General features: G+C 39.8%; 1 protein-coding gene and 1 non-coding gene across 2 annotated transcripts; both read right to left on the bottom strand.

Annotated features, from left to right (window-relative positions):
• Nucleotides 1-356: 356 nt before the first annotated feature.
• TRNAA-UGC (transfer RNA alanine (anticodon UGC)) lies at nucleotides 357-429 on the bottom strand. The gene has a single exon. It is a non-coding gene; the product is annotated as a tRNA-Ala (tRNA).
• Nucleotides 430-3,452: 3,023 nt separating this feature from the next.
• Nucleotides 3,453-6,288, bottom strand: LOC147611395 (uncharacterized). Its single transcript, XM_086784477.1, has one exon. The coding sequence runs from the start codon at nucleotides 5,949-5,951 to the stop codon at nucleotides 3,579-3,581; it is 2,373 nt and encodes a 790-aa protein (XP_086640603.1). The 5' UTR covers nucleotides 5,952-6,288; the 3' UTR covers nucleotides 3,453-3,578.
• Nucleotides 6,289-15,493: the final 9,205 nt, after the last annotated feature.

Raw genomic sequence — 15,493 nt, 5'->3', positions numbered from 1 at the left:
TGAAATTGAGCCATAGCGATAAGCCTGGGTGCTCCACGTAAAGTCTCTGGGGGTTGGACCTCTGCTATCCAGTCTGGATGTTTTTCCAATCTGGAGCGAGTGCATGCTTTTTCATTCCCCAATCCTGTGGATCGTCCATTGTGTCATATCCAAGTCTTTGGGGACAAGCGCACTTAGATCTTTAAAGTGTTCCCACATGTAATGTGGCCTAAAACCTAATATGCGTAAAAGAGGTTAGCTTGCCCTCACGCGGTCGTCGCAGCTCTTTGTCCCGGCCATTGTAGCACGTGTGTCGCCCGTCTGCTGTGCCGGTGGCGCTTTTGGATTTCTATCTAATGTGCCAATCTCTATACGAATGGAGACGATCGGACTTGAACCGATAACCTCATACTTGCAAAACATGCGTTCTACCGATTGAACTACGCCCCCGTCCTCGTTCCATGTGCAGCATGTAGTATCATATGGGCAAACACAAGGGAGCTATTGTTTATACGTGCCCATAGCCCTTTCTTCTTTTTCTAGAGTTTAGACTTTATCCAAGACACGGTCCCATCCCATCACACTGTCGAAACTATGTCATAAGGGTGTGTCGTTGGCTGCAGTAATAGTTCACGATTCTTTTCTCGGTTCACCACTTCGATCGTGTCGGCACTAGAGAGAAGTCACTTTCTCAAGAGCCTCCTCAAGGCTACCTCATTATTTCGAACTTCATTCCGCTCCTCTGGCTGCCTCACCCTGTTCTCTGCTCCCCAAGGATACGGGTTGTTGATTGCGCTTGACCAGCACCTCTAGTACGACACATCTTTCAGAATACGAGCGAATGCTCGGATCAGTATTTCTTAATGATTCGAGCTCCTTATTCGATTGAGAAGTAAGTGGGGCCAGAATGTATGCGAACCGTTCAACTATGACCTCGAGGGGTCCAGTCGAGGCGCCGAGGGTTGCAGGTGCACCGCGTATTCTATTTACTAGTTTCTCCGGAAGGTCATGTCCAGGGACTTTGACTTGATGGTGTGGTGTGACGAGGCGAGAATTCGAATTCTCGCTTTCCGGGAGTTTGTCAAACCCAACCCTAATTGCTCGAATAGCAACCAATGCACATTGCTGAGTGATAAGGTGGTTTTTCGGCTTGCTTTCTTGGAAAAGCCACTCCGCGTGTCCTTGGTGACACTTTCAATCGCCCGCCCTCTGGCTCAAAGGTAAGAAGTATTTCTGCTTTGATCTGAAGTCGGCAAAACGAACAGGATTCCTTCCACGCTGTGTTCACAGCTTGTGGAGTCACTATTCGGGAGCGACATTGCGATGAGTTGGATGTATTTAATGCATAGGCCATTTGATGTCCCAAAAGGCATCAGGTATGACCCGCTTCTTGAAGAGGATTGGGTTATGTTCTACATCGGTACCCCTTTAGGGGCTTTGTCCGGGTGGGGAATCTTTCCATTACTGCACCACTTGTTGATACAGCAAGCGGCCTACTTAGTAGGTTCTAGGACGTGGTTCTCCAATTATGCTATCCTCGGAGATGACCTAGTAATAGGTTCGAAGAAGGTGCAAAGCAGTACTTGCATCTGCTCAAGGTGATTGGGATCGAAGTTTCATGGCACAAGTCTCTTGAGTCATCGAACGGTTCACTTGAGTTCGCTTCGCGATTCAAGTGGCAGGGAATTGATATATCCCCGATCTCGTTCAAGCTTGTTACCACTGCTAGAGTTTCTCTAGTCCAGTCTTCTATGCTAGTGACCCGACCTAGGGAGTTCAGAGAGGTAACGCCAATAGGCCCTTAGATATTAAAATAGTTAAGATAGCGTCCCCCAACTTAAAGATTTTCTCATCCATATTGATTACAAACTCTAGATGTAGGTCCTCGTCTTCAGAATCCAAAATAGAGACAGGGCCTTTCAACACTATTCTACCCAGCTTGCCTACTAGTGTTACGGCTTTTACTACAGGACTGTTCTTCGCTATATCGTTAAATATTTGGCCCAAAGCGTAGATTATCAGCACTTCCACCATATAGACATCTAGGGTGTTTAATATATCTATTATATACTCATCTTTTATTGTCTCAACCAATGTATTCCTCATATTCGAAGATCTTCTCTCTAAAGTGACGGGATCGCTTGTCAACCTATCAAACAAATCAATGGAGGTCTTGTATATCGATTTCTCGTCAAACAATACAGTAGATTTCTCTATTAAGAGCTGTAAATATTTCAAGAGAGTCTCCTTATTCTGAGGGTCAAGGCGTATGTCCCTTTTTCTTTCTTCAAGGAGGTCGCATATGTGTTGGACATATAAGAATCTTTTTGAACTTTTCGGTATTTTCTTAGAGAGACTCGAAATAACATCCTTTATGACCTTCCTGTCAATTGAATGTAATAGAGAACCTTTCACCGATATGATGCTAAGGTCATCATCATCATTGTCATCACTTGAATCAGTCAAGGCAATCTCTGCCTCAGTCTTATAATCGACACGTAATTGAGCGCGATAATCTCTGTCTCAGAACTGGTACCAATAGTAGTCTCTGGATTAGGAGTAATAATTTGGATTAATAGTAGTCTCTGGATTAAGGGTAGTCTCCGGATTAAGGGTAGTCTTTGGATTAACGGTAATAATCTCAGTCTTTGGAAAAGTGGTCGAATCTAAAGAAATATCCTTGTAGGTGGAAAGCTTAAGGTGCCGGCCAAAGGAAGGCTCTGCTCTGGAAGCAATATAGTACTAGTATGAAACGGTTTGAGCATCTTGGCATTGAATAAAGGATGGGAAGGCTCAACATTCTTAACGGAAGGACGGGAACAATAAAGGGAAAAGGAAGGCTCAACATTCTTGATGAAGGGACGGGAGGGCTCAACATTCTTGACGAAGGGACGGGAAGGCTCAACATTCTTCTGAAGGAACACCCATGTACAGGGCGCCTGCCCCTCTCATTGGTGACAAAGAGAGTGCACGATACAAGAGACCGTCACCCAAGGGTATGAGGATATACAAGAGGAGTATATGAATGATGAAGGTGTTGCCCGCCGTTAGATAGAAAACTTATAGCAAGGGTCACATGAAGAGTTACTTCAATTTCGGTTGCAAAATGGTCTTCTATACTTTAATTATGTGGACATACAAGAGGAGTATATGAATGATGTTGCCGGTATGATAGGAAAATTACACCAAGGGTCACATGAAGAGTTGCCCTCAATTTCGGTTGCAAAATGGTCTTCTATACTTTATGTGGGCATACAAGAGGAGTATATGAATGATGGAGGTGTTGCCCTTATTATAGAAAATTTACTCCAAGGGTCTCTCTTCCTTTTAAATTTATTAATTTCAACATAAGGAATTTGCAAAAATGGTTAGAAATGGGAAAGAAAGAGTAGGGTCATGAAAAGTACAATTTATGAAAATTAAACTGTTTTGAGTTCTCAATTAATTTTTGTATCTGCAATTTCTACAGATCTTATTTTGTGTTCTCTATATAAGAAGGGGGCAACAGAAAATTCACCCCCAAAAAAATTAAAAAAAAAATCAAGATGTGGGTTCTCTCTCTGAAGGGGTTTTTAGGGTTGCAGCCCCCATGCTCTTCTTTAGAAGAAGCCTTCTTGTGGATCACATTCTATAACTCCTTGGGAGGTTCTCTCTCCCAACTTTCTCTCTGCAAAGAGGCTTTGCGCAGAGTTATGGCTATGGCTGGGACCTGATGGTGGCGCAGATGCCCCAGTGTTGGCGCCATCGCCTGCATGCAAGCTTCGTGCATTCCCGCCGGGATTTGGTCCAGATGAGGCCAGAATTGTGCCCAATTGCGCTGCATTCCCACCGGGATTAGGTCCGGATGAGGCCAGATTTGTACCCAATTGCGCTGCATTTCCACCAGGATTGGGTCCGGATGAGGCCAGATTTGTACCCAATTGCGCTGCATTCCCACCAGGATTTGGTCCGGATGAGGCCAAATTTGTGCCCACCTGCTTAGACCCATTAACAGAGAAAATAGCAGAAGGTCTTGTCACCATCAGAATATCAGAATTGCCTCCAGGATTAGGCCCAGAAGAGGCTGCGAGAATCTGAGAATTTCCGCCTGGATTAGGCCCTGAAACAGGAGTATCAAGAACACTGATTAAGCTTGCTGAGTTACCACCAGGATTAAGCCCAGATACAGCAACATTACTTGCTGATAAGGCCTCACTGTTACCACCAAGATTGGGCCCGGAAACCATCAAGCTTTCTGAATTTCCCCCGGGATTAGGGCCTGAAGTAGTGGACAAAATGTGATGATTACCACCAGGATTAGGGCCTGAAACAGCTAAGCTGACTGTGTTTCCTCCTGGGTTGGGGCCTGAACCTGCTGAAAAGATGTGACTGTTGGGACCTGAGCTAGCGGCTAGGGTTTGTGAGTTGCCACCAGGGTTAGGCCCTGACACTGAAGAATCCATGACTATTACAAGATCCTCCTCAGCTTTGAATGTTTCAAGTTTTGAATGGTGTCCTACCTCTACTTCAGACTGCTTTGTGGCCATCAAGATGTTGGAATTGCCACCTGGATTAGGGCCTGAGCTTGCTGCTAAGATCTGTGAATTGCCACCTGGATTGGGGCCTGAGCTTGCTGCTAAGGTCTGTGAATTGCCACCTGGATTGGGGCCTGAGCTTGCTGCTAAGGTCTGTGAATTGCCACCTGGATTTGGGCCTGAACCTTCAGCTAGAATTTGTGAATTGCCACCTGGATTAGGGCCTGAAACTGCAGTTAGAGTCTGTGACTTAGCCCCAGGGTTTGGCCCTGATACAGGGGTGTCAAGCACATTGGTCAGACTAGCTGAATTGCCACCTGGATTAGGCCCTGATACAGCAAGGCTCTGTGAATTACCTCCTGGATTAGGACCTGACACAGGAGTGTCCAGTTTGCTTCCAAGTGTCTGTGAGTTGCCACCTGGAGTAGGCCCTGATACCGCGAGACTCTGTGAATTGCCTCCTGGATTAGGACCTGACACAGGAGTGTCCAGTTTGCTTGCAAGAGTCTGTGAGTTGCCACCTGGATTAGGCCCTGATACCACCGCGAGACTCTGCGAATTGCCGCCTGGATTCGGGCCTGATACAGGAGTGTCCATCCTGCTTGCAAGGTTCTCTGAATTGCCTCCTGGATTAGGCCCTGAAACAGGAGTGTCCAGCATGCTTGCAAGGCTCTTTTTGTTGCCACCTGGATTAGGTCCTGATACAGCAAGGCTCTGTGAATTGCCTCCCGGATTAGGACCTGATACAGGAGTGTCCAGCATGCTTGCAAGGCTCTTTTTGTTGCCACCTGGATTAGGTCCTGATACAGCAAGGCTCTGTGAATTGCCTCCCGGATTAGGACCTGATACAGGAGTGTCCAATATGCTTGCAAGGCTCTCTGAATTGCCACCTGGATTAGGCCCTGATACCACGAGGTTTTGGGAATTGCCTCCCGGATTAGGACCTGATACAGGAGTGTCCAATATGCTTGCAAGGCTCTCTGAATTGCCACCTGGATTAGGCCCTGATACCGCGAGGTTCTCGGAATTGCCGCCCGGATTAGGGCCTGATACAGGAGTGTCCAACATGTTTGTGAGATTTTCTGAGTCGCCACCTGGATTAGGCCCTGATACTGCGAGGCTCTGGGAATTGCCGCCCGGATTAGGCCCTGACACAGGAGTATCCAACATGCCATCCAACTCTTGCACATGATGATTCTGTGACATACTAACCATTTCTATGTTGGAGTCTCCATGCTGATCATACCTATTTTCTGACACTGTAACCATTTGGATGTGAGATTGTGAAGACCCATACTGGGAGGCGTCGATTTGCTTGCTCTCTGTTGATGTTGCATGGTGGTGGCTGTGAGAATGATGCTGGTGATGGTGATGAAAGAAGTTAACCCTGCCTGATTGAGCCTGAGGAAAGAGCAGTATGAGAAGAAGCAGGCTGCAAAGCCGAAGGTCTTGCAACATAGTTAGACTGATCTCTCTGTGCGAAGGCTTGGTGATGGCAGAGGCGACAAGAAATGTCAGCTAATGGGTTGTTAGAAATCTACTTGCAAACAAGAAATCTTGTGTATTTGGAGATGGGTTGTGATGTGGAGAAGGTTTCTGTTGAAGCGCAGAGAGGGAGTGTGTGTGTGTGTGTGTGTGTGTGTGTGTGTGTGTGTGTGTGTGTGTGTGTGTGTGAGAGAGAGAGAGAGAGAGAGAGCGCAAATTGGGTTTATATAAAGAAGGCTTTTGGGTCTGTGAGCTCAATCCAATGCAAAGGGCCAAGCTGCAGAGTTAAGGGATACCTGTTGCCATCGATAGGGGGCCTTCAAATACACAGAAATGCCAGGAAGCTCGGGAGAAATTGATGAGGGGTTTGACTGGGAAAAAAGCCCCAAAGCGCAGCCTGGTGGGCTGACCCTTTCTTTATAATTTATAATATTGGTCCAAAAATCCAAAATTCAAATTCAAATTTTAGAAACCCATGAGTCTTTTTTAACATGAGGTGGGCTAGATGGCCTAGTGGTAAGTGCTCTTGCCCTAGCATGTGGTCAGTCACTTCCGTCTCTATGTGACTTGCCTCTTGCATGAAACAGTGTGTGGGAAAAATGGGCGTCTCACCTTGAAAGAGTCTTTTAACATGTGGTGCTAAGGTGGGCTAGATGGCCTAGTGGCCCTAACACCCGCATGCTTGACCGGCATGTGGTCAGTCAATTCCGTCTCTATTTGAAACAAAAATAGGTGCCTCACCTTGAAATCTAGGTCCAAAATTGTAGGCTACAATTTGAAAAATTTGAATCTCAGAAAGTCCAGAGTTAAACATTCATAATAATATGATGTGATTCAATTTGAAAAAATCGAATCTCAAAAAGTGCAGGGTTAAAAATCAATAATAATATGATGTGATTCAATTTGAAAAATTTGAATCTCAGAAGAAAGTGTAGCGGTTAAAAATATATATATATAATATGATGGGGTTTTGGTAAAGTTTCCACCTTTTTGTTTCCAATTTTAGTAGGTTTGGTAGAATAAAGTGTTTTTAAAACAATTAAGTTTCCCAATTAGATTTGGAGAATTTCAATTCTAACACAGTCAAAATGCGTTTTGTCAACTTTTTTTAATATCAAAAATCAGTCAAGGTAGTGTTCATTGTAAGGTTTTGAATTATTACATACACTTGCATGTGAGTCAAATTCTATTCACATGAAGACTTGGAAGTTGAAAGTTTGGGAGTTTGACCAGTCCATGTTTCTATACATAACTATGACTTGCCTCTGGGATATGTTTTCTTTTTAGAGGTTGTTCCTATGGTCCACTTAACTCTTCTAATGTTCACCAGTGCGATGCACTCGTCCTCATGTGTATTCCCAAAGTATCATGTGCATCAGTGTTAAAGGAGAGGTAAAATCTACCAATTTTACCTTTCCTTCAAGATTCTACAATTCTACCAGTATTTTTAATAAAATTCTCAAAATCTTGGCTGTGAATTTCAAGGAAAAATTTCAATCGAAACTAGACCTCCAAGGGGTCCAATTAAGGCCATTAGGGGTGAAGTTTAGACTTAACATGGACCTTTGTTTCAATGTGTCCGCCTCCCATGCAACATTGTTGATTATGTCCTCCGCCCTACACTAGCAAGCATCCATCTTAGCAATGACAATCGTCCCATGGAAATGTAACCCTAGTACAACGATCATTTATTATACCCTTCCCAACACCTCGTAGGAAAAGGCTCTTAGCTTGTTTCCTATTATCTTCCTTGTAATGTTGTAAAATGGTTTTTACACCTTGGCTTGTATTTTGATGATAATTTCCTATTATTCACCTTCTTATGTTTCTTATATTAAAATATGTCAAGGTAATTAACTAATTGAACTGCACTTTTGTTAGATGAAATTTTGGTCAATGGTTAACTATCAATCCACGACATGCCTTCTACTAATTATTCTGCACAACTTGTAAACCTTGCATTCTTATCTAATGTCTATGGTTCTATGGATTGTGATTTTGAAATTTGTGTTGGCTTTTTTTGGTTTGACTATTGATAGCCTATATACGACCTAGGGCCTACTAGCCGTTGTGATTTATTTAGTAGACATGACATCTACAAAAGACAAGAAGACTTTTTGGGGCAAAAAAAAAAAAAACATAGCAAATCTATGGGATGAGGAAACGTATCAAATGTGAGGGTGAAAAAGTTGAGATTACTCACTCATCACTTTTTTGTGACATACTTCGAAGAAACTCATCACTTTTTTGTGACATACTTTGAAGAAACTATGGAGCTTTAATTTATAACTTAGCCATCCCAAAGCAAACTTTGCCAATTTTGGCAAAATTGGAGTGTCATAATGATAGAGATTTGTGAAAAAATGCTTGAGGTGCAGTTAACTATGCTTGTGGAAAAACACTCTAAAGTTGGTCATTGGGTATCCTTTAGGATGGCAACAGCAAGGAAGTGAGGTCGCTTTAATCTAGATCTAGCTCAAATTTATGGACGGAGAAAATTTGCCTCATTAAATTTTCAAGATATTCTTATATTTGGATGAAAATATAAGGAAACAACTTGTTCAAACCTATGATTCCTCTTTAGCCTATGGTGAAAAGGATTGATAAGACTCAAGCAAAGAAAAGTTCGCAACACCCTTTTCACAAGTTCTACATGCAATTAGACCTAGCATATCCTCTTGTAAATTCAAAACTACAAACAAGGTTACGATGGACCTATTTTTTGTAAGCATGTAAGGATCCATTAGAGTGTTACACAGTGCGCTATGCCCAAACAACATGGAAAACGTAGATAAGAAGGGCTTTAAGTTTAATGAGTACATCAAGAAATATGTTTTGTCCTAACAATAAATAGAGTCCATAATTGCTAAATATCATCAGTTGGTAAAGGAAAATGGACCGATCCTTAAGGAGTATTTTGCACCAATGTACTTCATTAAATTGAGTTAGCATGGTCTTCTAAGGCCACCAACTTCTTTAGAGAGTCCCTAACCACAAGTCTTAAATATGTAGATGAAAATATCACCATAATATTTAAACATATAAACGAATCTAAGCTTGTAGAGCCACCAAAAAAATGCCTCCAGGCTTGCACTTTAGTTCCACAAGAAGTGTAAGTAATCAACATTATGAGTAGGGTATTGCCTCCAATTTTCACTTCACTTAGTTTTTGTGTGCATTAGTTTATGACAATGAATTCATGAAATTTGCCACAAGATTGGGTATACTCTCAACAAACCATCAACAAGAAAGGCTTTGCAACAGTTTAATCGTACAATCTTCAAGCCTCTAAAATTCAACCTTGCCTTTAAATTTAATGATATGTTGAACCTTCATGCCTTTTCTTGTTCTTAGTTGGACTCTCATTTGTTCTTGTATTGTAGTGGTGAATAGGAAAATAAGGTTTTTCTTTTATATGGGGGTTTTTTTCTTTTTTGGGTGTGTGTGGCTTTTTTTAAGGGGTGGTAGTGGGTACATATTTGGTGCCTATTCTCTTACTAGCCCACTTGCTCTTAAAGGAGCTAAAAGGTTTTCTATAAAAGAATGTTTCCTTTGAGAGAGGGTTGCCTTACACCTTCCAGAGTTGACAAAGGACAAGGTTTGAAGTTGTGTCTTTGAACCCAGAGTTTAAAGCAAATTAAAAAAAAACTCATGTCTTCAACTTAAAGACTAGGTGTAAGCTTTGAACAAGCCTTATCTTTTTATTATATTATAGCTTGTGATCTTGAACAAAAATATATATATAAGTAACTAAAGGTCTTACTTAGCCTTGATTATGTTGAATTGATTGTAACTCTAGTTGAGTGTTATGGGAGAAGGAAAATAACTAGTCAAAAAATACTTGCAAAACTCTTTTTCATTTTGATGCTAGAGATAAAGATACCCTTGTAAACAATTTCAATAGAAGCTTTGATTATCCTTATTAACTTTACATAATTCAAAGGTAAGTATGTCAAAGCTCTATTGATGCCAAAACATCTTAATTTGATTCGCAAAGCACCTCTACATACATCTAACTTCATGCGACATGTTGCACTACTTGTCCTTCTTGCTAGTGATTTCAGTTTACTATAACTTCATGCACCTTGTTCACATGCCATCCATGTTACAACCTTACACATTTCTTGTTTTGGTCTTTTAAACTTGTATGTATATTATTATGTGGATAATTGTTTCTTGTAACTTGTGTGTTTTATATGTACATGGGGAAGAAAGATACATGTGTGTTTGGCAATACGATGACCAATCTCGAGGGGCCTCGGCTGACCGATTCTTCTAGTCACATATATAACTTATAATAGTGGTCCAAAATTCATATTCATGTTTCTAAATTCAAATCTTAGAAAACGATGAGTTTTTTAACATGTGGTGGTTGAGGTGGGGGGGAGATGGCCTAGCAAGAAGGGCTCTTGGCCTACACCACGATATCCCGGGCTCAATACCTGCCCCCTTGTCCCGCATGCCTAATGGCATGTGGTCAATCAATTCTATCTCTATGCAACTTGTCTCTTGCATAATGAAACAGTGTGAGGGAAAAAATAGGCGCCTCACCTTGAAATCTAGGGGATGATATTCCAAAATTGTAGGGTACAATTTGAAAATTTTGAATCTCAGAAAGTGTAGTAGTTGAAAATTAATAATAATATAATGTGATTCAATTTGAAAAAATTGAATCTCAAAAAGTGTAATGGTTAAAAAATAATAATAATACGATGTGATTTTGGTAAAGTTTGCACCTTTTTCTTTCCAATTGTAGTTGGTTTGGTAGAAAAAATTGTTTTTTAAAAATTTAAGTTTCCCAATTAGAGTTGGAGAATTTCAACTCTAACACAGTCAAAATGTGTTTTGTCAACTACTTTTAATATTAAAAATCACTTAATGCAATGTTCATTGTAAGGTTTTGATACTACATATACTTGCATGTGAGTCAAATTGTATTCACATGAAGACTTGGAAGTTGATAGTTTGGGAGTTTTACCGGTCCATGTTTCTATACACATAGCTATGACTTGCCTATGGGACATGTTTTCTTTTTAGAGTTTGTTCCCATGGTCCACTTAACTCATCTTATTATTCATCACAGGTCCAATGAACTTGTCCTCCTGGTGTGTTCCCAAAGTATCAAGTGCATCAGTATTAGAAAAACATATTTCCATCACCAGTCAAAAAAAGAAGAGGTAAAATCTACCAATTTTACCTCTCCTTCAAGATTCTACAAATCTACCAATTTTTTTAATAAAATTCTCAAAATCTTGGCTTTGAATTTTGAGGCAAATATTCAATCGGTTTTTTGTGCATATTAAAACTAGACCTCTAAGGTGTCCAATTGAGGCCATTAGGGGTGAAGTTGTCATCAAGACTTAACATAGACCTTTGTTTCAATGTGTCCGCCTCCCATGCAATATTGTCGATTATGTCCTCTACCCTACACCAGCAAGGATCCATATTAGCAATGACAATCGTCCCATGGAAATGTAACCCTAGCACAATGGCCATTTACTATGCCCTTCCCAACACCTCATGGGAAAAGGCTCTTAGCTTGTTTCCTATTATCTTCCTTGTAATGTTGTAAAATGGTTTTTACACCTTGGCTTGTATTTTGATGATAATTTCCTATTATTCAACTTGTTATGTTTCTTATATTAAAATATGTCAAGGTAATTAACCAATTGAACTGCACTTTTGTTAGATGAAATTTTGGTCCATGGTCAACTATTAATCCACAACATGCCTCCTGCTAATTTTTCCGCACAACTTGTAAACCTTGGAGCCTTATCTAATGTCTATGGTTCTATGGATTGTGATTTTGGCTTTTTTGGGCCGACTACTATTGATAGCCTATATACGACCTAGTGCCTACTAGCCTTTGTCATTTATTTAGTAGATATGACATCTACAAAAGACACGGACTTTCCAGGGCAAAAAAACATATCAAGTCTATGGGATGAGGAAAATTATCAAATGTGAGGGTAAAAAAGTTTAGATTACTCACTCATCATTTTTTTGTGACATACTAGTAATTTATAACTTAGCCATCCCAAAACAAACTTGGCCAATTTTGGCAAAATTTGAGTGTCATAATGATAGAGATTTGTGAAAAATGCTTGAGGTGCAATTAACTATGCATGTTGAAAAACACTCTAAAGTTGGTCATTGTGTATCCTCTAAGATGGCAATGCAAGGAAGCGAGGTCATGTTAACCTAGATCCACCTCAAAAATATGGATGGAGAAAATTTGCCTTATCAAAATTTTCAAGACATAGTATTTGGATGAAAATATAAGAAAAAAACTTGTTCAAACCTATGATTTCCTCTTTAGCCCAGGGTGAAAAGGATTGATAAGACTCAAGCAAAGAAAAGTTCACGAAAAGAACACCCTTTTTACAAGTTCTACATGCAAGTAGACCTAGAATATCCCTTTGTAAATTCAAAACTACAAACAAGGTTAAGATGAACCTATTTTTTGTGAGCGTGTAAGGATCCATTAGAGCGTTACACATTGCGCTATACCCAAACAACATGGAAAACACAGATAAGAAGGGCTTTAGGTTTAATGAGTACAATTTGAGACTCAAGAAATATGTTTTGTCCTAATAATCAATTGAGTCCCTAGTTGCTAAACATCATTAGTTGTGGTAAAGGAAAATGGACTAATCCTTAAGGAGTATTTTGCACCAACGTACTTCGTTAAATTAACTTAGCATGTTCTTATAAGTACACCCACTTCTTAGATAGTCCCTAACCACGAGTCTTGAATATGTAGATGCAAATATCGTCATAATATTTAAACATATATAAATGAATCTAAGCTTGTAGACCCACCAGAAAAAGGCCTCTAGGCTCACACTCTAGTTCCACAAGAAGTGTAAGCAATCAACGTTATGAATAGGGTTTTGCCTCCAATTTTCACTTCACTTACGTTTTTGGTGCATTAGTTATGACAATGAATTCATGAAATTTGCCACAAGATTGGCTATAGAGCCAAGCTAAAATATAGCAGGAGAGTTCATGAGACCAACACTTTCTCTTCAACTCTCCACAAACCATTAACAATTTAATCATACTTTGCAAAATATAGCATGCTTTGCAACAATTTAATCATACAATCTTCATGCCTCTAAATTTAATGATATGTTGAACCTTCATGTCTTTTCTTATTCTTAAATGAACTCTCATTTGTGCTTGTATTGTAGTGTGAATAGGAAAATAAAGTTTTTCTTTTCTATAGGGGTTTTTTTCTTTTTTGGGTGTGTGTGGTTTTTTTAAAGGGGTGGTGGTGGGTACATATTTGGTGCCTATTCTCTTACTAGCCCACTTGCTCTTGTCCTTGTATAAAAAGGAGCTAAAAGGTTTCCTATAAAAAAACGTTTCCTTTGAGAGACGGTTGCCTTACACCTTCCAGAGTTGACCAAGGAAAAGGTTTGAAGTTATGTCTTTGAATTAAGAGTTTAAAGCAAATGCAAAAAAAAGAAAACTCATTTCTTCAACTTGAAGACTAGGTGTAAGCTTTGAACAAGCCTTATCTTTTTAATACATTATACCTTTTGATCTTGAACAAAAAGTATATATAAGTGAGGCATTTGAAAAACTAAAGGTCCTACTTAGCCTTGATTATGTTGAATTAATTGTAACTCTAGTTGAGTGTTATGGGAGAAGGAAAATAACTAGTCAAAAAATACTTACAGAACTCTTTTTCATTTTGATGCTAGAGGTAAAGATACCCTTGTAAACAATTTCAATAGAAGCGTTGATTATCCTTGTAAACTTTACATAATTCGACAGTAAGTATGTCAAAGCTCTATTGATACCAAAACATCTTAATTTGATTCACAAGCACCTCTACCTACATCTAACTTCATGCGACATGTTGTGCTACTTGTCCTTGCTTTCACTTTGCTATAACTTCATGCACATTCTCCATGTTATAACCTTACACATTTCTTGTTTTGGTCTTTTGCTTGTGACATACTTGTTGAAATTAGGGCAATGTGATGAGCTATGGTGGATCAAACACTAGAATCAACATCATTAACAAAGTGATTAGTAAATAATTAAGACGTAATTAGTAGGTAATTAACAAATAGATTAATGTAGGCATGGATACTCAAATAATTAAGATGTAATTAATGTAGGCATGGATACTCAAATAATTAAGACGTAATTAGTGGATAATTAACAAATAGATTAATGTAGGCATGGATACTCAAATAATTAAGACGTAATTAGTGCAAATAGATTAATGTAGGCATGAATACTCAAAAACCAGTAAATTCTCATTAGGGCAATGCCTCAATTTATAGAGCTTACATCCAAGCATCAAATCCCACTGATTTCTTTTTGATTCACTCCACCTCTTTTCCATGATTCTCTCCACCTCTTCACTTTTCCCAGAATATCTCCACACTTTCTAAATCTGCTACCCTTTAATCTCTCCCAGTAGATTCTTCTCACCTTTTCACAGGTTCTTTCACATTTACTCATTCTCTTTTACAGCCTCTTACCAAGGGCTTGTTCCCGCACACACCCTATTCACTTGTATTTTCAACACCTCCCCTCAAGTGAATACTCCTAGTACACCTAGACCCTATACCAAGTTTGCCTCCCCTTACTTGATAGTCCGCGACTAGTGTCTACACCTCCCCTCAAGTTAACTTAGCACACCTGGACCCTGTACCAAGTTTCTCTCTTACTTGATAGCCCGCGACCAGTGCCTCAAGTCCCTAAACTCCATAGTCCTTGACACTCTCTCTCTATGTGTCCAAGGCTACTATAAGTGCCCGCGACCTTGACTAAAGTGCTCACACATACATCTACCATGTGGCCTACATCATCGGTGGCTCAGAGGTGGTTTTACTTTGTTGGGAAAAAAGAGGAAAAATTATAATTTTCTACTAATTCTAATTAGCAAAATGATTAGCAAGATAATGGGCTCACAAAATGATGGATTCTAGGCATGGCTCTGATACCATATTGAAATTAGGGCAATGTGATGAGCTATGGTGGATCAAACACTAGAATCAACATCATTAACAAAGTGATTTAGCAAATAATTAAGACGTAATTAGTGGGTAATTAACAAATAGATTAATGTAGGCATGGATACTCAAAAACCAGCAAATTCTCATTAGGGCAATGCCTCAATTTATAGAGCTTACATCCAAGCATCAAATCCCACTGATTTCTCATTAGGGCAATGCCTCAATTTATAGAGCTTACATCCAAGCATCAAATCCCACTGATTTCTCCTTGATTCACTCCACCTCTTTTCCATGATTCTCTCCACCTCTTCACTTTTTCCAGAATATCTCCACACTTCCTAAATCTTCTCATGCTACCCTTTATTCTCTGCCAGAGTAGATTCTTCTCACCTTTTCACAGGTTCTTTCACATTTACTCATTCTCTTTTACAGCCTCTAACCAAGGGCTTGTTCCTGCACACACCCTATTCACTTGTATTTTCAACAATACTCTCATATGAAAAAACTCATGAGTATGTATATTAATAAGTGGATAAT

Source organism: Cibotium barometz, chromosome 47 (assembly GCF_041138505.1).
Source record: "Cibotium barometz isolate CiBa-2024 chromosome 47, ASM4113850v1, whole genome shotgun sequence".
Lineage (NCBI taxonomy): Eukaryota > Viridiplantae > Streptophyta > Polypodiopsida > Cyatheales > Cibotiaceae > Cibotium > Cibotium barometz.
Note: the sequence above shows the minus strand (reverse complement) of the source record. Positions and strands in the feature narration are given on the sequence as shown.